Source organism: Camelina sativa, chromosome 18 (assembly GCF_030686135.1).
Source record: "Camelina sativa cultivar CO46 ecotype springtype chromosome 18, ASM3068613v1".
Lineage (NCBI taxonomy): Eukaryota > Viridiplantae > Streptophyta > Magnoliopsida > Brassicales > Brassicaceae > Camelina > Camelina sativa.
In genome coordinates this window covers 1,436,078-1,463,365 of record NC_141897.1, presented here as the reverse complement: position 1 = coordinate 1,463,365, position 27,288 = coordinate 1,436,078, and the positions used below count along the sequence as shown (strand labels likewise).

General features: G+C 40.0%; 5 protein-coding genes and 1 pseudogene across 5 annotated transcripts; 4 read left to right on the top strand and 2 right to left on the bottom strand.

Annotated features, from left to right (window-relative positions):
• Positions 1–576: 576 nt before the first annotated feature.
• On the bottom strand, positions 577–2,531 carry LOC104760240 (uncharacterized). Its single transcript, XM_010483131.3, has 2 exons — positions 1,882–2,531; positions 577–1,040 (listed from the first exon to the last, which is right to left on the bottom strand). The coding sequence occupies exons 1-2, from the start codon at positions 2,164–2,166 to the stop codon at positions 867–869; spliced, it is 459 nt and encodes a 152-aa protein (XP_010481433.1). The 5' UTR covers positions 2,167–2,531; the 3' UTR covers positions 577–866.
• Positions 2,532–4,401: 1,870 nt separating this feature from the next.
• Positions 4,402–7,633, top strand: LOC104760239 (AP-2 complex subunit mu). The gene is made up of 14 exons (XM_087499171.1): positions 4,402–4,697; positions 4,868–5,045; positions 5,184–5,274; positions 5,387–5,481; positions 5,635–5,724; positions 5,810–5,858; positions 5,952–6,090; positions 6,168–6,284; positions 6,357–6,447; positions 6,535–6,677; positions 6,772–6,886; positions 6,975–7,019; positions 7,239–7,511; positions 7,565–7,633. The coding sequence occupies exons 1-13, from the start codon at positions 4,615–4,617 to the stop codon at positions 7,317–7,319; spliced, it is 1,317 nt and encodes a 438-aa protein (XP_087355297.1). The 5' UTR covers positions 4,402–4,614; the 3' UTR covers positions 7,320–7,511; positions 7,565–7,633.
• A 969-nt stretch (positions 7,634–8,602) lies between these two features.
• Positions 8,603–9,283, top strand: LOC147921344 (uncharacterized). Its single transcript, XM_087497641.1, has one exon. The coding sequence runs from the start codon at positions 8,603–8,605 to the stop codon at positions 9,281–9,283; it is 681 nt and encodes a 226-aa protein (XP_087353767.1).
• A 1,973-nt stretch (positions 9,284–11,256) lies between these two features.
• On the top strand, positions 11,257–11,652 carry LOC147921343 (uncharacterized). Its single transcript, XM_087497640.1, has one exon. It carries the CDS (start codon positions 11,257–11,259, stop codon positions 11,650–11,652), a length of 396 nt encoding a protein of 131 aa, XP_087353766.1.
• Positions 11,653–19,904: 8,252 nt separating this feature from the next.
• On the top strand, positions 19,905–20,602 carry LOC147921342 (uncharacterized protein At4g04775-like). The gene is made up of 2 exons (XM_087497440.1): positions 19,905–20,136; positions 20,202–20,602. The coding sequence occupies exons 1-2, from the start codon at positions 19,966–19,968 to the stop codon at positions 20,478–20,480; spliced, it is 450 nt and encodes a 149-aa protein (XP_087353566.1). The 5' UTR covers positions 19,905–19,965; the 3' UTR covers positions 20,481–20,602.
• Positions 20,603–20,750: 148 nt separating this feature from the next.
• LOC147921341 (uncharacterized) lies at positions 20,751–22,913 on the bottom strand (annotated as a pseudogene).
• Positions 22,914–27,288: the final 4,375 nt, after the last annotated feature.

Here is a 27,288-nt window from a genome sequence, read left to right as displayed (position 1 = left end):
TGGTTTTGAATCTATGATATATAGTTTGAGGTAGTTGGAGAGGAGACGATTCGAAATATATAGAAATATTGAACGGTTGAAATGAATGTAGGTAATAAACAGGTTGACTTATATACGCACTTTGAAGCTCTGACAAGGCCGAAATAGATTTTGGTTTTTAAAGAGAAAACGAAACTACTCTTCAATTCCATTGGAGAGAGAGGTAATAATATACTTCATAGTTGGTTAGAAACTTAGAATATCCAATTGACACGACCATAATCATGTTTTACAGTGTGTTTCAAACCAAACTGTATACTCTTCTTTCATCTTTAGCTCATTAGCTGCTATCTATAATCTCTCTTATAATCTTTTCCATAAATGCTATAAATAAAAGTCTTTATTTGCTTTGTTGTATACATGTTGATCCATTGTAGATTTGCATGTTCTCTAGCCTACACCTTTTCAGTTGGTTAAGCTCAAATTCGTTTTATCTATTTTTTATATTGATCCTTATATTCAACTGCAATAAGAATCAAATACTATCATTCCTTGGTATTTAAATTTATAACGAGAACAGAAAATACATAAAATATGTAGAGAAAATAGAAGACTTGTATAAGAAAAGGATCAATACATGTGCAGTGGACACATACAGAACTTGTAGTAGTAACAAACAATTCCAACAATTGCACAAATATTTTTTAGATAATCCCAAAGAGAGTCACTGTCTATTTTCAAAAACTAAAATTCACAGTTAAATAACATTTGTAAGTTCTGAAGAATCTAATGGATTGATCTCGAAATTAATTAAACACGAGTTCTAACCTTTTCCTGATCCAATCCAACTGTTCAGCCGAATCTTTCTCATTTGGTGTTCATTTTGTTCAATGCATTAATGGCTGAAGTTTCCCATCAGAAGATATAACTAAACCTTTCACTTTTGCAGCTTTTGTTTTGCACTTCCTTGGCAAAGTCTTGCAGTTTTGATCTTCCAAGAACTCATCTGCAACATCTCCGTCTTCATCAACCTTAAGCCGCATTGAGTACCAACGTAGTCCCTGAGTCAATGCCATCAAGAAGAAATCAATGAACATATATACACATCATCGCATTAGAACCACTGATACTATCTTCTTCTTTCTTATTATCTTCAATCTTACCAATACAACTAGTTAAGATTCTTTAACATTTCCATTATAGCCAATGATTAATATCCAACCATCAAGCATGAGATTAATTACGTTTTGTAGATTAAAGTTTGCCTTGTAAACTGAAACTGAACTACTTGCTTCTACAAGTTTCCTTTCAACGCAACTAGTCAATCAATCAAAGCTAAAACCTATATCATGGCTTAGCATATATCTCTAAGGACTATTCATTAATTTCGCATACAAAGTAGAATGAATAGAGAGTTGAAGAGATAAAAGAGCAGTGAGCTAACGGTTACAAAGATACCTAATCGAATAAGATCATTCGACGAATTGGTAAAATCATACAGAAACAATAAATTAAAAAGGCATCTAAAATATGAAGTTCTGTATCTGAAACACAAACATATCTAAGCCAATTAAGTAAAACACAAAGCTAGGCAATGTTTTGACGGGTAATCAACGGTCATCAATGTTAAACTAAGAACATGAAAGTAGGCCACAAAAGACCAATTTATCTTCCAAACTCACAAACCAATTTATCATCCAAGTTAGGGTGATCCTAACCAGAAGACACGAATATACAATCCTGCTACAGAACAAGCATGACGCAACAGTATATGATACCCACATTACACCTCTTCACAAAGCTTAACAAGCAATTCAGAAGTCGATCAATCCCTAAACTACCATACACAGTCTCTAAAACCAACCATCATAGATAGATCAAAAAAGAAGAAGGAACAGTAACCTGAACACCACCATCTGAAGCAGCACAAGGCTGAAGAATAGGGCCAGGATTAGACCGTTCAACAGCGACTTGAACAGGTACACCAAAACCTCTCCTTGGAAGTCCAGTTTCACGAAACCTCGGCTGATTATTACCCTCCCGACGTTTATCTCCATCACCGGAAACTTTCGCACTGTTATCTCCACCATCACCATCTTCATCTCTTACAGCTCCATGCCCACCACCACCACCACCATCGTTATGCCCAAACCCAAGTATCCCCGTTAACTTCTTCAAAAAACCCATTAACCCCCAGATTTCAAATTCGATCCAAACCCCTCAAAGTTAACACCTTTTTTTTTTTTTCCTCACAAATAGATGCTCTCTCTCAAAATTAGGGTTTCGGATATCCCTTTTCTTCTCCAATCGATTTCTACTTTCTCCGATCGAGTCTTAATCCAATAATATTTATTTAATGTAGCTAAAAACCCAGAAATCTCTGTCCTTGTATCTCTCTCTCGTCAACACTGTTGATCTTCTTCTTCTTCTTCTTCTGCTGCAACAAATTATATATAAAAAAATGAAATATTATTTTTGGGATCAAAGATGAAAGTGGATCGAGCAAAGAGATCTCTTTCTTGTTTTTACCCTTCTTTTCTATTATCATTAACGGCGCGGTTTTGTAAAATACATGTAAAATAAAACAATAAAAATTATTAATTTGTGTTTTTTACTTTTTTTTCATGGAAAAATTAACTTTTGCGATCATTACACGTCAGAGGGCATTGAAAAAAGTCTACAGCTTTTTTTCTTTCTTCAAATTTTTAATTTTGGTAGAAAATCTATATTATGCACGGACAAATCTTATAATATTTAACTTTATAAATATTTTGTGAATTCTATGGTATTTATTTTTAAAAATAATTTAATTTTCATATTTAATTTTATAGATAATTTGATAAATTTTATGGTGATTAGTTTTATTTATAATTACTATTACACTATTCAACTAATAATGGTTGTTTTAAAAAAATTATCATGCACCACAATTAGGTCTGGACAAAATGACTGAATCAGAAAATCCGATCCGAACCCGTATCCAAAATTTTAAAACATCAGAACGAGTTATAAATCTCTAAATCTGAAAACCCAAACTCGAACCCGATCCGAATCCGAATCCGAATGGTTATTCGAATATACCCACAATATTAATATATAGTAGTAATATATTAGTAATATTTTAATTTTAATAATGTAAGTTTCAAAAATATTCAGTTTTTTGGATATTTTAGATATTTTGAGTATTTAAACTATTTTTTTTTGTAAATTTGGTAAAAAATACTCTAAATTTGATTTTTGGATATTTTATATATTTTTGAGTATTTAAACTATTTTTTAAGTAAATTTGGGTAAAAAATACTCTATATTTTAGATAGGTCGGATATTTTTGATTTTTGAATAATTTAGACAAATTTGGATATTAATATTTTGAGTTTTGAGAACTTCGGGTAATCCGAATCTGAATTTGAAATACTCGATCCAAACCCGACAAGAACCCGAAATCTAGAAATATCCGAACGGGTCCTATACCTCTTAACCCGAAAACCTGAAATACTGATCCGAATCCGAACGGGTACCTAAACCTAACCACAATTAAAACAAATAATCTTACAATATTATTTACATGAACCAAGTGATAGTGGTTTAGTAGTTATCATTTAAGGAGTTACGATGTAAATTTCTAGTTAGGCATCGATTCTTCTCAAATTTGAATTTACTAAAGTTTATTTATTTAATGTAAAAAATGTCAAAAATGCATGGAATTACAAAAAAAAAGTAAAAAGAGTATGAACTTAAGTTGTGATGAATAAAATGTCCAACCTTTATCGATTTTCCTAACAGATCACCATTTTTGTTAATATTGCCAAATAAAATAACAATAAGCCTATTCGTTTAGTCGCCACAAGTACTTGCGGCTGCGACAGCCGCATTTATTGTTGTTCGTTTGATTGTCACAGGCACTTGCGGCATAATGCCGCGTCAAACGCAGCTTCTAATTTTAAACTTCGATTAAATGCAACGATTAAAAAGATTGCGTTTGTCGTTGTTGCTGCTGCTGCCGCTGTCGCAGCCGCCAACGTCAATGAACACGCCCAATATAACGGCTTAACTGGACATACTTAATTCGACATTGCCAAGTAGTAAAACCATGTTTTAAGTTTTAAGTAACGCAAATGTGTGATTCAAACCAATTTTGGTGGATTCATTGGAACTTATAAGACATTGAGCTCTTCACATAGAAGTCTAATTAGGGGTTACTTTTCTGTACTGAGAACTATGTCATTTTTATATAACCGAGTTGAGGTTCCTGTTTTTAAGTTATAAGTTCAATGTTTATTTTTGATATTTTTCTCAATCAGTGAGTGTTATGTTTTTAAATGGTTTAAAAAAGAAACAGTGAAAATCTTAACAACGTATTTACATGTAGAGATTTATATAATGTGATGGGCCCATTAATATATGATTGGCCCATTCCATTATGACGACTCATGATTTCCATATTATTCTTCTTTCTATTTTTAAATAAAAAGATTTTTAATATCGCATTTTCAGTTGTTTCAACTTCGTCGTCGTCTTCCTCCTTGCTTGCTACTCCGTCGCCGAGATCTCGTCGAACCACAAATCTCAAATCTCCTGAAATCCTCAAATCTCGTCTAATTATCCGATCTCGGCTTCGAATTGACTGGATCCAATATGCCGGTGGCTGCTTCCGCCATCTACTTTCTGAATCTCCGTGGCGATGTACTCATTAATCGTACGTACCGAGATGACGTCGGGTGAGAAGAGCTTCCCCTTTTCTTCGAATTCGTTACATTTCCATCTCTGTGTGTGTGTGTGTGTGTTTGTTCTATCGCTTCTTAGTAGTCCACTTCGTTTAGGACTTTAGCTTGTTTGATTTGAGATTATGGATTTGTTTTTGATTTCTCGAGCTGTTTGATTCTTAAAGGGGGAATATGGTGGATGCGTTTCGTACGCATATAATGCAGACGAAGGAGTTAGGGAATTGTCCTGTGCGTCAGATTGGTGGTTGCTCCTTTGTTTATATGCGAATCAGCAATGTCTACATTGTCATTGTTGTCAGTAGCAATGCTAATGTTGCTTGTGGATTCAAATTCGTTGTTGAGGTAAACTTTGTTTTTGTTTTTTAGTTTCACTTTCGTTTTTCAGAATTGTTTTGGTTCTTGTAGAAATTTCAAGAGAGTCAGATTGATTTTTATACAGTTTGTGACATAGTTACTACTGATTTTGATTGACATTATCAGGCTGTTGCTTTGTTCAAATCCTACTTTGGTGGAGCGTTTGATGAAGACGCTATTAGAAATAACTTTGTTCTGATTTATGAATTGTTGGACGGTAAGTAAGCCTGAGTTATGTTTTCTTCAGACCTGTTTGGTTTTATTACTTTTTTTGGTGTTATTTTATTATATGGAAACACCAAGGATTGATATTTGGTATGGAATTGCAGAGATTATGGACTTTGGCTACCCACAAAATCTCTCCCCTGAAATTTTGAAACTTTACATCACTCAGGAAGGTGTACGGTCACCATTTTCATCAAAGGTAAGAGCATCTATTCATTTTTGTATACAACAGATTTGTAATTGTGTTAGTGAATGGTTCTTACAAGTGAATCAGTAGTCCCCGCAATAAATCGAAATTATGTTGCTCCTTCACTTCATTATCTTTGCATTCATAAGCTTATTTTCATTACAGCCAAAGGACAAGCCTGTTCCAAATGCAACATTACAAGTTACGGGTGCTGTTGGTTGGAGAAGAGAGGGCCTTGCTTATAAAAAGAATGAGGTAAGTGTTGATTTTCTTTCTGTGTGTATATAGATCTTCGTAGGTTGTGCGGACGTGATGATACCAAGCATTCTCTCAAATGCAGGTGTTTCTGGATATTGTGGAAAGTGTAAACCTTCTGATGTCCTCTAAAGGTAAATAATTGCCTTTTCTAAATTTTTTGAAGTTGTCTTTCTTCTTGATTCGCTTTGTATGACCCTGGTTTTTTACATTATTAAAACGGTTAGGCAATGTTCTTCGGTGTGATGTGACGGGGAAAGTTTTAATGAAATGTTTCCTTTCGGGAATGCCTGATTTGAAGTTGGGGTTGAATGATAAAATTGGTCTTGAGAAGGAATCAGAAATGAAATCTCGCCCAGCTAAGAGGTAGGCTTTGTTAAAACAGTGAACATCAGTGGCTACTGAGTTTTCTTTGTGCTAACTGACTCACTCGTTTTGTGCAGTGGTAAAACCATTGAGCTTGATGATGTCACATTTCACCAGTGTGTGAACCTGACAAGATTCAACTCCGAGAAGACGGTCAGTTTTGTACCACCGGATGGAGAGTTTGAATTGATGAAGTGAGTTTTTAAAATGTCCACTGTTGCAAATTGTTCTGGTACCAAATGTGTATTAACTTGATGATGTCTCAGGTATCGAATAACAGAGGGTGTAAATCTGCCTTTCCGCGTGTTACCAACAATCAAAGAACTTGGTCGTACACGTATGGAAGTAAATGTCAAGGTATTCTCAAAGATTAAAAAGCAAGCAAAACAAAAATGGCTTGATTTTTTGCTCTCTTAAATCTGTTCCCGTGTTTTGTCTTTTTAGGTCAAAAGTGTGTTTGGTGCTAAAATGTTTGCCCTTGGGGTCGTAGTTAAAATTCCAGTACCAAAACAAACAGCCAAGACCAATTTCCAAGTGACAACTGGTCGCGCTAAATACAATCCATCAATCGATTGCTTGGTTTGGAAGTGAGTTTATATAATTTTCCCTCAGATTCATGTCTATAATTCTATTTGTTGGTCTTTTTTTTCAATAATTTGGCTTCTCTCTTTTACTCTTTAGGATAAGAAAATTCCCAGGACAAACAGAGTCCACACTAAGTGCAGAAATTGAGTTGATCTCAACAATGGGAGAGAAGAAATCTTGGACAAGACCTCCAATCCAAATGGAATTTCAGGTCAATCTTTTTCTAGTGGTGGCACTGTTAGATAGAGCCAGATTTGTTTTAAGTGATTTTTAACCGTCTTAGCTTGGTTCTTTTCTAGGTCCCAATGTTTACAGCATCTGGTTTGCGAGTTCGCTTTCTCAAGGTACAACGCTTTGATTTCTATACTCTTGATAGTACCATCCTTTCAAAAATACAATGCAGAGTCTTTAAGTCATTGTGCAATTAAATCCGTTCAATTCTTTTATGTGATTTGTGTTTTGCTTCATCTCTGCTTATGGTCTTGGAAAAATTGTTTGCTTTACTTAGCTATCAAATCTTCACTACTTCTTTGGACCTGACCGGTAAGTGGAATGATTGACAGGTATGGGAGAAGAGCGGTTACAACACGGTCGAGTGGGTTCGATACATAACGAAAGCGGGATCTTACGAGATCAGATGCTGAATAAAAAAACACAGTTCAGGTTCAGTGAAATCAGACTTAAAAGTTTCATGGCTTCTAGTTTCTGTTCCTTATGCAAAACAAAAACAAAAGAGTTAGATATGTTTTAATTTTTATACCTTGTTTATGTTTGTTTTGTCCATTAGAGATCTGTGTTAATATGATTTCTTATGTCTTAATTTGGTATTCAATTTTGTTTTTTTTTTTTTTTTTTTTTTTTTTTCTCTCTGTTTGTGAATTTGTACGAGTGTTTAGATTAATTTTGGTGTAATCAAACGTGATATTGAGTATTTGTGAAAAAGCAGTCGGATTTTTTTGTTTTGTTTGTTTAATAGTATAATTGGGTGCAATATTTAATGAAAACTAGTTTTACTTTAGAATAGCTCGAAGCTTGTTAGGGTTACAATTATTTTATGAATTGAGGAAGATTACGGAATCAACCGGTTACGTAAAAACCAATGTTTTGAAACCCGACCCGGAAAACAAACCGGACAACCTTCCGGGTCACCGGATTAATGGGTTGACCCGATCCAACCGTGGGTCAACAGTTTACTGAATTTCACATTATAGAAATATCATACATATATATGTTACATTGGTTTTATGAATATACATATAAAAATATAGTAGAACTGAGTAAAGAGATTTTCACGCGAGCAAAAAAAAAAAATAAAATAAACGTGACCGAACAAAATGAAGTAAATCACACTCTTAGAAATAATATATTGTCCCACATCGGAAAAGTTAGAGGAAGAAGTACTCGATTCCTTCTTTATATAGCTGATCTCTACATTAATTACTTTTTACTTACTCCTTCAAATTTGATAATTAGATGTTGGGTTTAACCCGGACCGCCGGTTCAACCACGGATTAACGGGTTTTAGTCAGGTTTTTCCGGTTCTATCCGGGTTTTTAAGTGTCCAAATTTTAAATATAACCCGGACCGGCATACCGTCATTGGTAAAAACATAGTTTATATTCTAAATTATTTTCGGATTTTGCAAATTGAAGCGATCACATGTCTGCTACTTCTTAACAAATCAATGGGGAATTTGAAGTAATAGATGATTGTATCATAAATGGAGAGCGACCAGGCGATAACGGCACCGACTTCCTTGTCTCTTTAGATCTGTGAAGTTGGAAGCTTTCGTCGACTCTCGAGTGTTTTTTTCTCCCTCGGTTTAAGCATTGGCGTAATCTTCTTTTCTTATTGCAGTACCGTTTTGTTTCAGAATTATTCAGTTTTCTGTTCTGCTTACTTCCTCATTGATTGAGAGCCTTTGAACATGAATCGAGATAGGGATTTGAGAAGTCATGAACAGAGAAGGTCGGATGGTTCACGACTTAAGGAGAAAGCATTAAGCAGTGGACACAAGGAGTCCAGATGTGAGCAGTCTAGCCGCCCAAGAGATGATTTGACGAGTCAAAGACTCTCTGTGACCGCCGCGGGGTCTAGTCGGAGTGGAGAAGATGAGGAAGATATCATACGGATCCCTCGATTTGATAATTCTGATCTGATAGCGAAATTTCAGAACTCTCTCGTGGGTAGGATGTTTCACACTGGCAGCCGTAGCATCGATGCCCTTATTGCTTTTATGCCGAAGGAAAGAATCTGGGATGTTGAGGGGAGAGTTCAAGGAACAAACTTGGATAATGGGAAATTCCAGTTTGACTTCGAAGACGGAGCCGACCTGGAAAAAATTCTGGCAAGAAGGCCATGCCACTTTAATCAATGGAGCTTTGCTCTGGAAAGATGGGAACCAAATGTCAGGGAGGATTTCCCAAGCTCAATGGTTTTCTGGGTGAAAATCACGGGTATCCCGAAACATTACAGGAAGCTTGCTGCATATCAAAGTATTGGAGAAGCTCTAGGCACAATGATAGCGGTTGATGTAGCTGGCGAAAGAGTTAGAGTCTCTCTTAACGGGGATTTGTTGTTACAGTTTGAACGAAGAGGGTTTCAATAATGGAGATGTGGTGAAGGTGTCTCTTGTTTACGAGGGCCTCTTTTGGTACTGCTTTACATGTAAGAGGATCTCCCATGAAGAGAGGACCTGCCCGCTGCTGACGGAGGCAGACAGAGAAAAGAACAGAAGACTTCGGGCAGAAGCATATGCGGCTACAGAGGAGTTCATGAATCTCTACGGCAACCATCAGGATTGAGATTCTACGAGAGCAGAGCGTGACATAGAAGGTAACAGAAAGAGAGAGGGCGACAGGGAGTCTCCAAAAGGACGCCCTTGGGAGCGACGGTTAGTGCGGGATGATGTACACCATAGGCAAGAGATTAGACAAAAGAGTATCTGGCAACGGCTGGATGCTCCGAGGGAGGCCAATCATCCCCGATATCGGGAGAGTACCATCCTTATGGTGAGGGTAGGAGAGACCGAATTTCCTCTAGAACTGAAGATTCACTTGTTTCCGTTTCAAATACACAGAGACGATCAGACAGCCGGGGAAATGGGTTATATGAGCTGGAAGAGAAGGAAAATAGGCGAAAGGGGAAGGAGAGAGTTGAAGCTTCTGACTCTCAGCGTACTATCTCGGATCTTAACAAAGAAGGGTATTACAGACCCCGAACTCGACCTGGAACTACTGTTAGCGATCACGGACATAGGTTCAAGGATCGTTCCCATAAGAGCTGGAAGGAGGACTATACAATGTCATATAGACCAAAGAAAAAAAACCCTCCTGTCCCCATGGACAAGACTCCGACTGTGAGGATCAGTCCAACTATCATAGCTACTACTAGTGGGGCTGTCCCCCTCCCACCACAACCTCCAATTCGGGATATTCTCCCTTCACAAGTCAACAAGGGTTTATCTGTACAACAGTCTGATAAAGGGGACTCGCCCATGGAAAATCCGACTAGGGCTGAGGCGAAAGATACCTCTGATACTGGTTCTCCTGAAATGGATGCGGAGATGATTGATAATGATGATCTTCTAGATGAGGAAATCCCACAGGATGAGCCTATGGCCGTGGACGATTATCTTCAAGAGATGGGGTTGCTAAAAGATGGAATGTTGGTTGATGCACAACCGGAGAATGGTGCTGAACAAATTGAAGCAATATCTCAGTTATCACCGGTTAAGAATGTACAAAAGAATCATGGACCTTCTCAGGAACAGGTAACGGTAAAAGCGAAGGGGAGTTCCAAGGTGAGTTCAACAAAGACTCCCTCCCAAGAACGGGGCCCTGCTCTGGTAAAGGACTCGGCTAAAGAGGCAAAACCGGGCAGACAAAGATCTCCACGAGGTCCGGAGATTAAGGGGATTGCGTCGAGGAAGACCAACACCCTTAGGGGGAGATTATCACCAAAAAAAGTGGTTTCCAGTAATCGCCCAAAAACTCGTGTTGTCCCTCGCTGTGAGGTGTTTCCTTCTGCAATCAGCAAGAAGTCTTCTGCTATTTTAGGTTCGGTGGGGTCCCAGAAACCACCCAGTAAGGATATATGAATGCAATAGCATGGAACTGTCAGGGAGCCGGCGCTTACCTGACCATTGAGCACCTACGGGAGCTCAGTAGATGTTTTTTTCCTTATTTCTTTTTCCTTTCAGAAACAAAAAATAAATTTTCTTTTATGCAAAACATTCAAATTTCTTTTTGTTATGATAAGTTGTTCACCATGGAACCCTCGGGTAGAAGCGGTGGTCTGGCATTGTTTTATATGGAGTCTCCTGCTGTGAAAATTCTGTATTCCAATAACCGTATGATTGATATTGAGACAACCATTGAGGGACATAAGGTTTTTATGACCTTTTTCTATGGTGATCCGGTTATCGCTTACCGTGAAGATGTGTGGGAACGCTTGACGAGGATGAGTATTGATAGAGTGGGAGCATGGTTCATGATTGGAGATTTCAACTAAATCATTGGAAATCAAGAAAAACGTGGAGGGCACCGTAGAGCGGAGGCTACGTTCATTCCCTTCAGGTCCATGCTGGCGAATTTCGGTATGATAGAGTTTCCTTTTAAAGGCAACTTCTTTTCATGGGCTGGACGGAGACGGAGGGGCAGAGTCCAGTGTCGATTAGATAGAGCTGTGGGTAATGAAGACTGGCACAACTTTTTTTCCCACACTGATGTGGAGTATCTAAAATTATGGGGCTCAGATCATCATCCAGTATTGGCCAGAATAAAATCAAGGAATCACCGATTCCAAAAAAGTTTTAAGTTCGATAAAAGGTGTCTCGGGAAACAAGGGTTCCGAAAGCTGATCGAGGATAGCTGGAAAGAGGTGAACCATTCAGGCCCTCTAGACTTACATACTAAGATTGCAGAATGCCGTAAAGCTATGTCTCGATGGAAGAAGAACAACCCGTCAAATTCGTAAAGAAAGATCGACGAGCTCAAAACTAAAATTGATGAAGCCCAAAGTTTGGATTCGGTTACAGCAGAAGAGGAGCTGCAGTTAAAATGGCAACTTTGCGCAGCGTTCCGAGACAAGGAGATTTACTGGAGACAAAAGAGTCGGGCAACGTGGATGCCCGAGGGTGATCAGAATACCAAATATTTCCATGCGACTACTAAACAAAGACGAGCCGGAAACCGGATCATTAGTATTGAGAATGGCGAAGGAGGCCTCGCGGAATCAGACGCATATATTGAAAAAGTGGCGGTCAACTTCTTTGAAATGCTCTTCTCCGCTTCGAATATAAGTGGTATCGAAGAGGTCCTTCAGAATGTTACTGAGAAAATCTCCCCGGAAACGAACAGTATGCTCACTCGGGAGCCATCAGATGGCGAGATCAAGAAAGCATTATTTGGGATAAACCCAGACAAAGCCCCTGGCCTAGACGGAATGACAAGCCTTTTCTACCAGAAGTTCTGGCATGTGGTAGGGAAGGATATCATCTCTATGGTACAGGAGTTCTTTGAAACGGGGATTCTTGACCCACGACTTAACCAAACCAATTTTTGTCTGATCCTGAAGAATGAGAGACCGAGAGCTATGACGGAATTCAGGCCGATAAGCCTTTGCAATGTGAGCTATAAAATCATAGCCAAGGTACTTAGCAACCGGATGCGGAAAACTCTCCCGAAGGTTATTTCGGAGACACAATCGGCCTTTGTGGCTAGGCGATTAATCACAGATAATATCCTACTGGCGCAAGAAAATTTCCATGCTTTGAGGACAAACCCTACGTGTTGCATAAAATTTGTAGTTATTAAGACGGACATGAGTAAGGCCTATGACCGGGTGGAGTGGTCTTTTCTAGAAGCGGTGATGAGGAAGCTGGGATTTGATAGTAAATGGATTGGCTGGATCATGAGCTGTATCACTACTGTCTCTTATAAAGTCATTTTAAATGGAGAGGCAAAAGTAAACATAGTCCCGTCTAGGGGACTCCGGCAGGGAGATCCCCTCTCTCCCTTCCTGTTTATCATATGCACCGAAGCTTTGATTGCCCAACTTAAAGGGGCTGAAGAAGAAGGTCGCCTTACGGGCCTAAAAATTGCACATGGAAGTCCCCCGGTATCACACTTGCTATTTGCTGATGATAGTCTTTTCTTCTGCAGAGCGGACATCCAGAAATGTACTGAACTTTTGAAAATTATAAATAGCTGTGGCTTGGCATCGGGTCAACAACTAAACCGTGAGAAGTCGGCCATTCTTTTTGGCAATAGAGTCCCATCGGCCACGAAAGCAGAGCTCAAAGAAGCCATTGGTATCACAAGAGAGGGAGGCATGGGAATGTATCTAGGATTACCAGAATCAATTTGTGGATCTAAACAACAAGTATTTTCCTTTGTACACGATAGACTGAACCCAGGAACTAACGCATGGTCGGCAAAGCTCTTATCGAAAGGAGGTAAAGAGGTTCTCATAAAATCGGTAGCTTAAGCTATCCCGTCTTATGTTATGTCCAGCTTCCTATTGCCTCAGAATATCATCAGTAAGCTTAGGGGAGCCATTGCTAAATTCTTGTGGAGTACCAAGTCTAATAGTAAGGGCCTTCATTGGATTGCTTGGGACAAAATTTGTGTCCCGGTGGATAAAGGAGGCCTAGGCTTTCGAGACCTCAAAGAATTCAATCTGGCACTATTAGCAAAACAATTATGGTGACTACTTAGATATCCGAACTCACTTCTATGTCGAGTCCTTAAAGGACGCTACTTACGGTATTCGAACCCGATGGATGTAAAGAAGGCAAACTCCCCATATTTTGGTTGGCATAGTATTATGGCGGCAAAACCTCTGCTTCAAAAAAGCCTCCGGAAAAACGTCAGGTCAGGTTTCAGCACACGAGTTTGGGTAGATAACTGGATCCCCACAATACCTGCTAGGCCGACGAAAGACAAAGGTGGACATAAAGATCCAAATCTCTACGTAAATCACCTTATTGATTTCGAGACAAAGGAGTGGAAACATGGAAAACTGCACGATCTAATGGATCCTCAAGATATTCCCTTGATATTAGGTTTAAAGCCAAGTAGAACATTTATGCTGGATGATTATGTCTGGATACATACGAGGTCAGGCCAGTATACAGTGAAATCGGGGTATCTAGTTGCTACAGAAGAGAATATAGGGTGTCAGGAGGTACTAGAGCCAAGTCTAATAAAGTTAAAGAGTCAGGTGTGGAAGCTTAAGGCGCCGAGAAAGATTAAACATTTCATTTGGCAGGTGATATCTGGTTGCATCGCCTCTTGTAGCCAGTTAGCTGATCACCATTGTGGAACGGACATAAGATGCCCGAGATGCGGTGTTGATGAGGAGTCGATAAATCATGTACTGTTTGAATGCCCACCAGCCCTCCAGGTATGGGCTTTATCGCATATTCCGACAGCTCCGGGGTCTTTCCCGTGTTCATCTTTGTACTCAAATCTTGATTTCCTCTTCTGGGGTGCAACAGACCAAGGTATCGATCTTTCTCTGGTGGAGGTGTTCCCATGGTTACTTTGGTACATCTGGAAGGCCAAAAACGATAAGGTCTTTAATAACAAAGACATACTACCGCCGGACACTCGAGACACCGCATACTCAGAAGCTGTTAGCTGGAAGCTAGCTCAGGAAATGGGACGAGCAGAGATAGAGGAGGATGAGACGGAGGAACCAGTGGTGATGGCAACACAAGGCGATGCTCCAGTGTGTCGCTTCGACGCTTCTTGGAAGGATACTGATGGTACAGCAGGTCTGTGTTTTGAGCTGCAAGGTGCCCTGCAAACGGTATACGATATCAAAGGACTTTCACGACAACTTTCTCCCCTCCAAGCTGAGCTGGATGGACTGCTTTGGGTGATGGAGACGCTGCTCTTAAGAGGCTATGATAAAGTGAGATTTGAAACAGACTGTTCAAGTATTCCCAAGATACTCGATGAGATGGAAGACTAGCCAGCCTTTGCTACGGAGCTGGAAAATTTCATCAGGCTGAGAAAAAGTTTTTATGTTTTTCCAATCACATATATTGCTAGAACAAACAATGTCCGTGCCGATTGTCTCGCTAAGAGCGCTCGAGTACGTGGAACAATTTTTTCCCATGTTAGCTCGCAGATTCCGGAATGGTTGGCTCATGAGCCTAACCTATTCTATCTAGCGTAATAAAGTATGGTGGTTTGAGGTCAAAAAAAAAAAAAAGATGATTCTGTCATAACTAATTTTAAGTTGGATAGGTGTCAAATAAATAAGTTGGATAGATTTTTTATTGCTTCTTTATTAGATTATTACTTTAAATCATTTATGAACTTGATGAATTCAAACAAATTATATTTATACCAAATAATTATATCTCTATATATAATCCCACACTTATGTGCGGATACATGATCAATACTAAGTTTCACAACTTAAAATTAATAAATCTGTTAAAATATTTTTTTTGTAATATATATTTAAAAAATAAAAATTTCAGGCCGTGCAATTACATTACCAGATACAAGATGGGACAAGATGGATCGGGACAAAATGGGACGAAACTGGCCAGAACGTGTTTTCCATTCACTTGGATCGACTGACATGCACACTGCATCGACCGACGCATGCTCGATATTGCACGAAATCCTTAATTGCATTGACCGACGCCTCCAGATGGCATCAACCAATGATCCTAGGTCAATCCGCACCGTCCTCGCATTATATCGACCGACACAGATGCCGAACACCGTTTTTCCCCAAAGCTTCTCGCCTGATCTCTGTTCCTAAATCACCAAAACACACAAACCAAAGCCACAAAAAGCTTCCCAAAACCTCTATCGACTCAACAACGTACTAACAAGCCAATAAAACACATAAAACGAGCAGATCAGAGAAATCTTCAGCTTAGATAAGCCATGGTCATGCACTTACCTTTGTCAAGAAGATTATGAACCTCAAACAGGAAGAGAAACACTCCTAAGAAGCTCCTACAATGATCCCATCTACAGATCTCTACAAGAACTGCCTCAAATCTCTCACAACTCCCAAGAACACTCAAGAACAACAAGAACTTCTTTTCTTTCATTCTTTTCTCTCTAAAGCGGCTAAACCTCGGCCACAAAACGACAAACTCCCTTTTAAAATGGACTCAAGGGTTTCGTAACCCCAAAACAAAACGTTTAGCTTAAGTCGAACCGCACAAAACCAACCTTGCATCGACCGATGCACATAGTGCATCGATCGATGAATCCCCTAAACCAGGATTCCGGTTCGGGGATGTTACAATGTCCGAGAGATTTTAAAAACTTGTTACCGCAAATTACCACATGATCTTTCCGTTTGTTTTGTCCTCACTCTCACAGTTCCGACAGTCACTTCCCGGAAGGTCACCCATCCTGTGACTACTCCAGCTCAAGCACGCTTAACTCTGGAGTTCTCTCAGAACCTTTGACCGAAAACATAAGTGTACTTTGGTGAAATAGGTGGCCAAATCAATTCTTTTAAACCTCTCCGCAAGTCTCGGAAATCGGGGTGTCACAATTCACCCCCATTAACAGATCACAACAACCTCTTTGTGCACTAAGACCGTCACCCCCGATGGTGTGAGTCCACTTGACTCCACACTCCTCTGGGTTCGGCTTTGATACCACTTGTAACATTCAATCGCCACCTCTTAGTGGGCTCCATGTCCAATCCCAGTCCATGGGCCCTCCTTTCTTAATGGGCCTCACGTCCTCTCACTAGGCCCTTGAGCCCATCCATATCCGACGGCCAGTTTGCTATGTCTGGGAGGTTTTAAAGACGAACTGACAAGCAAAACAGAGAAAATAGAGAATAATGGTGTTGTTGCTGTTGATTCTGCACCCGAATTGGAAGATGCACCAATTGCCCTTCGTAAAGAAGTGATAAAACGAGATGCTCTGAAATATCTTGCTGATTATGATACAACCTTGGTTTGTGACGGCTCTACTAGTTTGTATCCTATTTCAGATTTCTTGACCAATGATAAATTCTTTGCAAATCACAATGTTTTTCTTGCTGCCATAATAAGTGCAAAGGAACCAAATTTTTTTGCTGAAGCTATGACGGATAAACGTTGGACGCAAGCAGTCGACAACGAAATTGGTTCACTGGAAGAGAATGAAACTTGGACACTTGAAGATTTGCCTGAAAGAAAACAGGCAATTGGTTGTCAATGGGTTTTTCGCATCAAACATCGGTCCGATGGTTCCATAGAACGATATAAGGCGCGGTTGGTGGTCTTGGGAAACAGACAAATCGAAGGAGTGGATTATGGAGAAACCTTTTCTCCGGTTGTGAAAATGACCATGGTTCGATCCTTTTTAATTGTTGTTTCAGCTCAAAATTGGGATGTCCATCAAATGGACGTCCACAATGCCTTCCTTCATGGTGATTTAGATGAAGAAGTGTACATGCGCTTGGCTCCAGGCTTTCCTAAACGCAATGACGGCAAATTTTGTCATTGGAGAAAGTCTCTGTATGTCTTAAAGCAAGCACCACGCTGCTGGTTTGCCAAACTTGCCTCTTCATTAGAAAAATATGGTTTTGAACAATCCTTCTCCGATTATTCCTTGTTTGTCTTTGAGAAAAATGGTGTAGAGATACGTGTTCTTGTCTATGTTGTTGACTTGGTCATCACATGAAATACGATTGGAGCGATGAAAAAATTCAAAGCATATGTTAGTACTTGCTTTCATATGAAAGATCTCGGTGTGTTGAAATAATTCTTAGGTATTGAAGTTTCTCGCAGTCCAGAAAGAATTTACATCAGCCAACGCAAGTATACTCTTCATATCTTATCAGAAACAGGTTTACTTGGTTCACGGCCGGCTGTCTTTCCTCTCGAGCAACACCATCGACTAGGTTTGGCTTCAGGTCCCTTTCTTCCTTATCGGCGTTTGATTGGTAAGTTGATTTATCTTGGTGTAACCCAACCCAATTTGGCCTACTCTGTTCACACACTGTCGCAATTTATGAAAGCGCCTCGAGAGGAACATTGGACAGAAGCACTGCGTGTTGTTCAGTATTGATAACAGGATTTTCATCCAGGGTATCAATTCCCTATGCAGTTATAGTACAAAGGGTTATCAATCCAAATGGTTGTTATGCTAGCAGATAGGATGCAATCAGAAGCAAACAGGTCAAGCCAAGCAATAAATGGTTTTGTCTAACAATCCTAAAATAATAAAAGAAAAGAATATAAACAAGGAACCACACGACCTAAGCACTCGATGCAAGCATTCGAGTACAGGATCGGGTGGGGGGGATCAAGTAAACAAAGAAGGTATGAACAACTCGAGGGGTTACTCGAAGTAGGGGATCGTGTACCTGTTCGGGTAAGGGATCGAGTGATGAATAAAAATGCAAACAATCAAAATACGAAAGCTTCTTAGGATGGGGTAATTGACTCATAAGTGTTCCTGACCAATACATATATCTTACATGCCTCAAGCAAATATTTCCTAGACAATGAATCTCTAATATCTTGTTAAAACACTCTCGTGATAGAAACAATCAACCTTGATCACTCCCCTACCCAACTCTCATTGGAGAAACATGACCAAGCAGGTAATATGAAACGATTCATTATTTTCAATAAACCCCTTACTCATCTAATCTCTTAGGCTAAGTGAGTAAATCTCTAGCATTGGTTGATTCAAGCATTTCATCTACACCTCTCGGTGGTAAAACACCTTAGATCTAATCTCACCCTCTCGGTTTGTTGATAGCATCAAGAACACCAATCTAGAAGGGAATTTATAAAACATAAACAATCAAACTAAGACATCCTAACCGATCAAGAACACAAAATCATCTATTCCATCCCTAGAAACTTTACTACACTACTCAGAAATCATTGCAAAAGACATAGAAACAAAGATAAACAAAAATTGCATTATATTAAGAATAGAAGTAGAGTAGAAGAATATAGAATCAAAAATACAAAAAGAAAACGAAATTAAATCATAACAAAGTAGATAAAGTGTTTGAGTCGCCCAGTTTCTCTTCCAGAAGCTCTCGCTCTCTGTTCTAAGGGTCTGCGGCGTGCTAGGGCGAGAGGAAGAAGAGGGGGGGGTTTATATATGGAAACCCATTAACCCTAGCTTCCAATCCTGCCCGAGGGTCTACTCGATGGGGTGCACGAGGATAAGGTCGGGTTACTCCTCGGGTAGATCTTTGGGTTGTTCTTCCTGCTCTTGGATCCTCATCGATTGTGTTGGGGTTCAGACTGTTCTTCCAGCTCGATGGCTCCTTCGGGTACATGCTCCGATTAGTCCTTGTTTCTCCCCATTTTAGGCTCTAAACCACCTGTTTTCATCCAAAGTATGCAAATGCAAGAATGCAACACCCTAAATGATCTAAAAGTGAATTCTTACAGTTAATGACCTAAAAATGCTAAGGTAAGGGTATAAAAATGCAAAATATGGACAAAAAAGGAGGCTAAAAACATGTAAATTAGAGAGTTATCAGACCCCCAAACTTAAATCTTGCTAGTCCTCTAGCAAGGAAGTAAGAGGGTGCCGTTCTAAAATGGGACTCATAACCTATGGAGCTAAGCAAAGGATTCAAGCTATAGTCATTAAAGATAGTTTAATAGTGCTAAGATCAATCAACATACTTACAAATATTTTTCTATGCTTATTACCACACATCGATCTAGTTTATCCTCCAACTAAAAGTAAAGACTTGCAATTCCAAAGAACATCTCTTTCACATTCAATTAAGTGTTGGCGAATTCTTGCACCTGGGATGTGAATCAAGCTCAAATGGTTTCAAGGGTAAGGCTTTTTTGGTAAGGTGGATTCAAACAAATTCTTTGGGTGATTTTCTCTCAAAAGAAGGAATGCTAGACAGTTGTGAAAACTATCTAAGATTGAGAACAATTTGGGCGGGCCGACGGTCTATTTCCCCACGAGAAGTATTGTATCGAATCAGATAGATCTCGTTCTTTACTCTCGGTCTATATGTCCCCGAAATAAAAGTTCGAAAGCTATATCTCCCCGAATAAAAAGTTCGAAAGCTAAATCTCCACAATTCTGGATTATATTGGTTTACCGTCTAAACCTGAGAACAAACCAGATATGTCTCGAATGTAAACCAGATGTTGAACCAGTTTGGTAATAAAACCCGACCCGTTTGATCATAAACCCAGAATCCCCAAATAAAACCTAAAATCGATTTTCGTTGTTCATAATCGATTCCTTTTATTGAGTTTGGTTCTTCTTCTTGAGATTACTTCTTCTTTCATTTACAAGTTTGAGTATCACAATGAGTAATGTATCATCCAATTCCACTGAATCTAGTTTGCAGGGAAGAGGAAGGGCTATCGGTGTGCCAAAGAGATGTTGGTGCGGAGAAGGAATCATATCTTTGATATCGAAGTCTGATTCCAACCCTTACAGGAGATATTATCGGTGTCAATTTGTCGTAGCTAATAAGGTAAGTCGATTTTGTTTTATTTTTGATTTTTTCTGTTTTCGTGTATAAAATTAGGAATGTTGCAGCTTAGGAATGATGAACACACTTTCAAATGGGTGGATGAGGCATTTGTCAATGAGATAGACACATTGAATGCAAAGAATGCTGACCTTGAGAAGCAGCTGAAAGAGATCAGAACAGAGAGGTTTGAGTTTGAGAAGATGGTCTATGAGAAGATGGAGAAGGAGATATTTGAGAAGGTCGAAGATGGTTTGTCTGAAGCCAAAGCAAGCCATAAGAAAATCATGATTGTCTTAGTCTTCTTTTGTATGATCATGATTGGTCTCACTAAGCTACTAGGTTGAAGAACGAGATGAGTGTTGTTCCTTTAGTTTGTTGTTGCTATGTTTTTGTTTCAGTTGTAATATGTTGCTATTAAAAGACTATGAGATGGTAATGAGAAGCAAAAGTTAAGAAGTTATGATCATTAATGAAATCCTAAATCGTTCACAAAACAGTTAACAAAAGACATCTCAATTTTTGACAAAAGACATAGGGATTACAAGTCTATGTGGTCGAAAATACATTCAAGGCAACCACAAAATTAGAACCCTATTTCTACTTAGCTAGTTTGATTAAGCTTGAGTGAGTGAACCTTGGCTTGGTTCCGGTTGACTTGGCTGCAAAACAAATATAAAACATTGAAATATTAGTAAACCGAAACAAGCTCCACAAACTGAAACCATGAAAAGGAAAATACATTCACCTTGGGAAATTCATTCTTGTGGAACCTAGAATTATGATTAGCTGCTCCACAAATGCCAAAATGCATGATTCTTTTTTTCTCCTTTGGTTTCTTCTTAGTTGGCGACTCATTAGCACCCTTCTTCCTTTTTTTGTCAGGCTTTGTCTTCTTCTCTTTAGCTTGATCGTTATCTTCATCTGGTAAACACACATTAGGAGTCTTTGTTTCAGGCCAAAACCGTGGACCTCTCTGTGGAACGAGGCCTTCGGTGTAATTCCTTTTCCATATAGCTGTCTGGAACCATTGACAGACATAGTTCTCAGCTACAAGTGTTTTGTCGATGATGACTGCATAGGCATGTTCACATGGGATGCCACATATCTGCCACTTCATGCAAGAACAAAGCATCTTTTTCAGGCAGCAACTGTGTTTATCTAAGCCATGCGTTACTTCATATGCTCCATTGGTGCTTGAGCTGACCTTCGACTCAGATGCATACTTATGCTCTTTAGCTAGAAACAATGCAACATATGGAGTACAAATCCCTGCAAACAAGCATACACAATCATTATCGTGTACAACCATAAACAAACATCATCATTTATAAGAAAAATGAGGAAATTACCTGTGTGAGAATGAGATTCTGCAGACCTTTTGGCAATCCTCACCATCGCAAGTCGTCTGATTGTCTCTAGCATAGCAATGAATGGTTTCTCCCTTGCCTTGTTAATGGAGCTGTTAAAAGACTCTGTGGGGTTATTATCAACATCTTCACAATAACTCCCAATCTTGTGAAATGCCTTGCACCAGCTAAATCCCACAATAGTGGCTTCATTCGGGTTTTATTACCATGATGCTTCTTCAAGTTCCCATAGATGTGTTGCACACACATTCGATGCTCCATTTTTGGTAACTCCAGCTGAACAGCCTTGATCAATCCCTAAACAATAAGAATAATCATTGTTAGTTACCATAAACAAAAGAACTATCAACATCAGTTACAAGCCAAGAGATAAGAAATTACCTTTTGCCTATCAGAAATCAGTATAAAGCCATCACCATCATTCAATCCAAGGTTAGTCTTCAGCAACTTCATAAACCAAACCCAATTGTCTGTGTTTTCAACTTTAACCACCCCCCATGTTATTGGATAAATACCATTGTTTGCATCCCTACCTAAAGCTACCAAAAGCTGTCCCTTCACCTTATTCTTTAGGAAGCAACCATCAATTCCTATCAGAGGCCTACAAGTCTCTTTCCATGTTCTTCTTATGTTGTCAAAACAAACATAGAACCTATTGAACATGTCTTTCCCATCATCAGTCGTCACACATTCAACCTCTACATGTGAATCCTTGTTAGATTCTAATATCTCAGCAGCATAATCTCTTAATCTAGCAAACTGTTCATCATACTCCTTATCAATCCAAATTAGTGCCTTTTTTCTAGCGGCCTGACATTGATGCCTAGTGACACTAATCTTCCTCCTTTCCTTTATGATTTCTTCCATTTTCATTGGCATGAAGTACTCAGGATTATCTCTAATCTTATCAAGAAACAACCTAGCTATATGTGGAACCTTGAACATCTCACATTCTCCATTAGGGATACAGCTATGCTTATCATTAAACTTTCTAATCCTCCACATATTATCACTTGGCAGAATTGCAGCATACACCTTCCACTCACACCGTGAACCATCATCTCCATTACAACCAACACATATAAAGCCAATTTTGTTTTTATCATACCTGTATTGTTTCAGATTGTTTCCAGTTCTGAGAACATAGTCCGTCACTCCTTCTTTGAAAGCGACTCCACTGAAGAATGTCTGCTTATCGTACAAATGCCCATCACCGCGCCTGATATGTGTGTGAACTGGCTCTATACCGTCACCGTTTTCATCGGTATCACTCTCCGGATACACATCATGGCGGACTGGTGGTTCATCGACGAACTCATTCACCAATTAGTCGATGTGAAAGTCATCTCTATCGTTGGCTTCTTCGTCAAAATCTCCACCAAACTCTGCATCTGAAACGACAATCGCCATTATCGTTGTCTTCGCTAAGGAATTTCGATATTGATTTTGGATTTCACTATCTAGGGTTCTTCGCAAATTGGGAATTTTTTGGATTTCACTATCTAGGGTTCTTCGCAAATTGGGGTTTTTCGATATCAAAGTTAATCGGGTCGAAATCGGGTTTGCTTTGGTATAATGAAGGTTTAGTTTTTTTCTTAATCGGTTAGGTAAATAGTAAACCGATATAATCCACGATTATGGGTTAATTGATGTAGAAAAATTAAACTGTGGAGATTTAGCTTTCGAACTTTTTATTCGGGGAGATATAGCTTTCGAACTTTTATTTCGGGGACATATAGACCGAGGGTAAAGAACGAGATCTATCTGATTCGATACAATACTTCTCGTGGGGAAATAGACCGTCGGCCCCAATTTGGGCATACAAAGCTTAACTCTTGATAATCTACCATTTTCTCATTCATCTCTCTTTTTTTTTTTTTAAATCAAACCCCACAACCTTGATTTTAACTCTTTTTTTTGTAATCCCTAAGGTCTAAACTTTAAACATCTAACTCTCTCTTTTTTTTTTTTTTCTACTTAGAGCTAATTGATTTCAAAACCGATTCTATTAGCTAGTCCAAATGATTCTAACTTACCTAAATCAAGAGCCAGTTCTTTGTCGTTCTCAATACTCTCAAGGTTTCATAACCTATAACACAGTGAGAAGATTGGGTTCAAGGGTAGGGGAAAACAAATCGGGTTAAACGAAAAGATTGGTAAAAATGAGGTGCTAACCCGAGTTTTAGAGTTACCATGAGCAAGTATTCAAATTCCATGAGCAAGACAATTTAAGTTCAAATTAAATCCAATAATATAGAGATGATTCAATGTTCAAGCAAGTGGAGGAAGCATTCAAAAGACACAAGGTTCTAAACAAAGATTTTTCATTTTTTTTCCAAAGATTGATCTAGCAACAATGAACTGTGATTAAGGGCTATAGCTTCAATCCTAAGGTTTGGCATTAAACAAGGTGGTTTTAATCATTATCCCCTAAAATGCATGTGCAACAACCCTATATGAAGCAATCTAGACTCAATCCTAATATGTAAATGCAACTACATGAACATTCTTTTTTTTTTTTTTCTTCAATTTTTTTTGGGTTTTTCAATGCACATAGATGCAGACTCAAATGAATAAAACTAGCATGCAAATATTTGAAATAAGAAAATAAAACACAATGTTATATACATTCTAGGACCCTCCCCCAAACTTAAATTACACAGTCTCTATGTAAATAAAAGTCTGAAAAAGAATCCAAGAATCACACAAAATGAAATAAAACTAAATGCAATATTATTTACTAAGGGTGGATGAATTTGGTACCTCATGGGTTGGTGAAGAAGGAGATTGTAGCAACCTCCATACTCGCCAACGTGTAGCCAAGGTCGTCACCGGCTTCAGCAGGTGCTGATATTCGCTCATCAGAGAGCTCGGTTATGCGCACGGACGATCTGCTCGGACCAGCATCCGAGGGATTGATCGGGTATGGCATCAAGTAGTATGACGGGTATAGCGGGAGAGGTCTGGAATGATCACCCGTATAGCCGCTTGCAGGGTGCATCGAGTAGGGCATCTGATATGGCATCTGGTAAGGCGGATGGAAAGTACCTGAGTGGTCACCCGGATGTGTGCCCGGAGGTTTCATCGGATAGGGCATCGTGTATCCCATCGGGTTATGCATCGGATAGGCATCCGAGTGGCTTCTCCGCGATCTATCTGGTCTGGTGCCATCTGAGTGGTAAGTCGATGTTTTCCCCTAGCTGGACCTTGGTGCACATTACATTGGGCAGGATCATTTGGGCGGCTCCAGCAGTTGGATGGACAAACTTGAAGAGTAGCATGTCATTTGGCTTCTCATAATCCAAGTACCTCGCCAACATGAGGTAGTCGATGTCCAGCCATCTCGGCTCATGAACCACTCTCTTTAGGGGCACATCGCAGGCCACCAAGATTGGTGTAACCAAACCTCCTATGGAGATCTCTCCAGCCCCATCTCTCCTCTCAGTTTTCATTGTCCAGGACTTCAGGTAGAGGAACTGGTCGAGCAGCACGAAGACCATGCTAGTATCCGCAACATTCCCAACTAGCGGTGTACCATCCCTAGCATTGTCTAACACTCCACACAAGGCAATGTCTAGCAGCTGGAGCTCATGGTCATTCACATTCCTAGTCTCCTTTCTAGCAAAAAAAGTGCAGGCGAGGGACTTGTGAAAATACCTCAAAACGGAGCTCCTTATTTGAGCTAATTTGGAGCTTGTAGACTTGTAAGGAAGCTTGTCGCCTATTGTCAGCCATAGGGACTTCATCTCCTCCTTGCTCACCTCCATGCTTTCTCCACTCCCAACCTTGAAACCATACAACTTCTCCATCTCCTTGAAGGTAAGCCGGTACTCCTTGTTCCGCACAGAGAAAGTGATGAACCTGATCCCCCCACCAGGTAGTAGGGTCGGGTGGTCTTCAAAATAGTGTAACCGCAGCGTGGAGAGGAAGTGTACCATCTCCTCCTCATAAGCCTCGAGGTTGGCTTGCATCATCTTGCCCAGGTGGCACATGTCGAACAGGAACTCGACGTCTCTAGCGATGCCCAACAGGTTCATTGTTTCTCGGTGAGGGTAGCGGGTACCAACAAATTTCATCTTGCAGAAGACCTTGAAGTGCTTGGCCGAGGTCTCCACCTCTTTCTGCTTCATCCTCCGCGAAGATTGGCGTGTGCGTTCTCTCTGCTCCTCCTCTCGGTCACGACTCTCCTCCTCTGAATCTCGATCTTCTTCTTCCGCTGCTCTCTCAGCTACCTTCTCACCCCTTTCAGAGGCTGGTCTCTTCCCTCTTGCAACCGCAACTCTGCTCCTTAGCCGCGATGTTTGGATCTCCTCTGGCTCCCCTCCACCAGCATCATAATCGACCTCCATAGGTTCAGGTCCCTACGTCGAGGAGATCGGCGGACTGCGATAGCTACAAGATCGGGACAGAGAACACGGGTCTCTACATGATCAGTTACTCGAGCGTCCTCTCGGGTGGCGGATCAGGTTAAGCATCGGGTTGGGGATGCGAAACATCCAGCCAACAGTTGAGAATGCGAAATGTCTCCTCTGCCTTGGGATTCTTGAGGTTCGACGGTATCACCTCCGGTTGTAGCCGTGGCGGAGGTCGATCTTCTCCCCTACTTTTGGTAGGTTTTCATCTTTGGTGCCATTGGTAAAATCCTTAGATAGAAAGAAAATCTAAACTCGAGATCAATAGGGTTAGTTCCCGAAAAATCAAGGAGCACTCGAGTTTGAGAGAGAAAGGATAAGAAGACAAAGAGTTTTTAGGGTTTGGAGAGAACTTATGTAGTTGTGAGGGTTGGACTTCTTAAATAGGGGGGGGGGGGGTGACTTCTTGGGCTTCACCGAGAGTGGGCTAGGGTTTGTGGAATTCGGACTCCACTCGCCACTCGAAGGAGAACACGACCAGGCGCGTCGGGTACGGATTCGGGTAGAGCCTCGGGCATGCCCAGTTTCTCTCCCAGAAGCTCTCGCTCTTTGTTCTGAGGGTCTGCGGCGTGCTAGGGCGAGAGGAAGAAGAGGGGGGTTTATATATGGAAACCCATTAACCCTAGCTTCTAGTCCTGCCCGAGAGTCTACTCGATGGGGTGCACGAGGATAAGGTCGGGTTACTCCTCGGGTAGATCTTTGGGTTGTTCTTCCTGCTCTTGGATCCTCCTTGATCTTTTTGGGGTTCAGACTGTTCTTCCAGCTCGATGGCTCCTTCGGGTACATGCTCGGATTTGTCCTTGTTTCTCCCCATTTTAGGCTCTAAAGCACCTGTTTTCATCCAAAGTATGCAAATGCAAGAATGCAACACCCTAAATAGCCTAAAAGTGAATTCCTACAGTTAATGACCTAAAAATGCTAAGGTAAGGGTATAAACAATGCAAAATATGGACATAAAAGGAGGCTAAAAACATGTAAATGAGAAAGTTATCATGTATCTTAAAGGACTCCAGGTATAGGAGTTTTATTTCGTGCGGACTCCGACCTTACGATATATGCATGGTGTGATTCTGATTATGCGGGTTGTAAGTTGACTCGACGGTCTACACATACAACTCGGCACGTCTCCAATCTCTTGGGAAACGAAGAAGCAGAAAGTTGTTAGCATGTCTTCAGCTGAGGCTGACTACCAAGCTATGGCTTGGACTCTAAGTCTTGTATAACTGTATGTATACTCGATCTCAAAGGATCTAATAATACACATAAAGCTTTTTCATCTATCGATTCTTAATTTATCAGTCTCCCAATTTATAGACTGAGAATTCGTCCTTTCCTCAATCTTCTTCCTGAGACGGGCGGTTTGACCGGAGAGG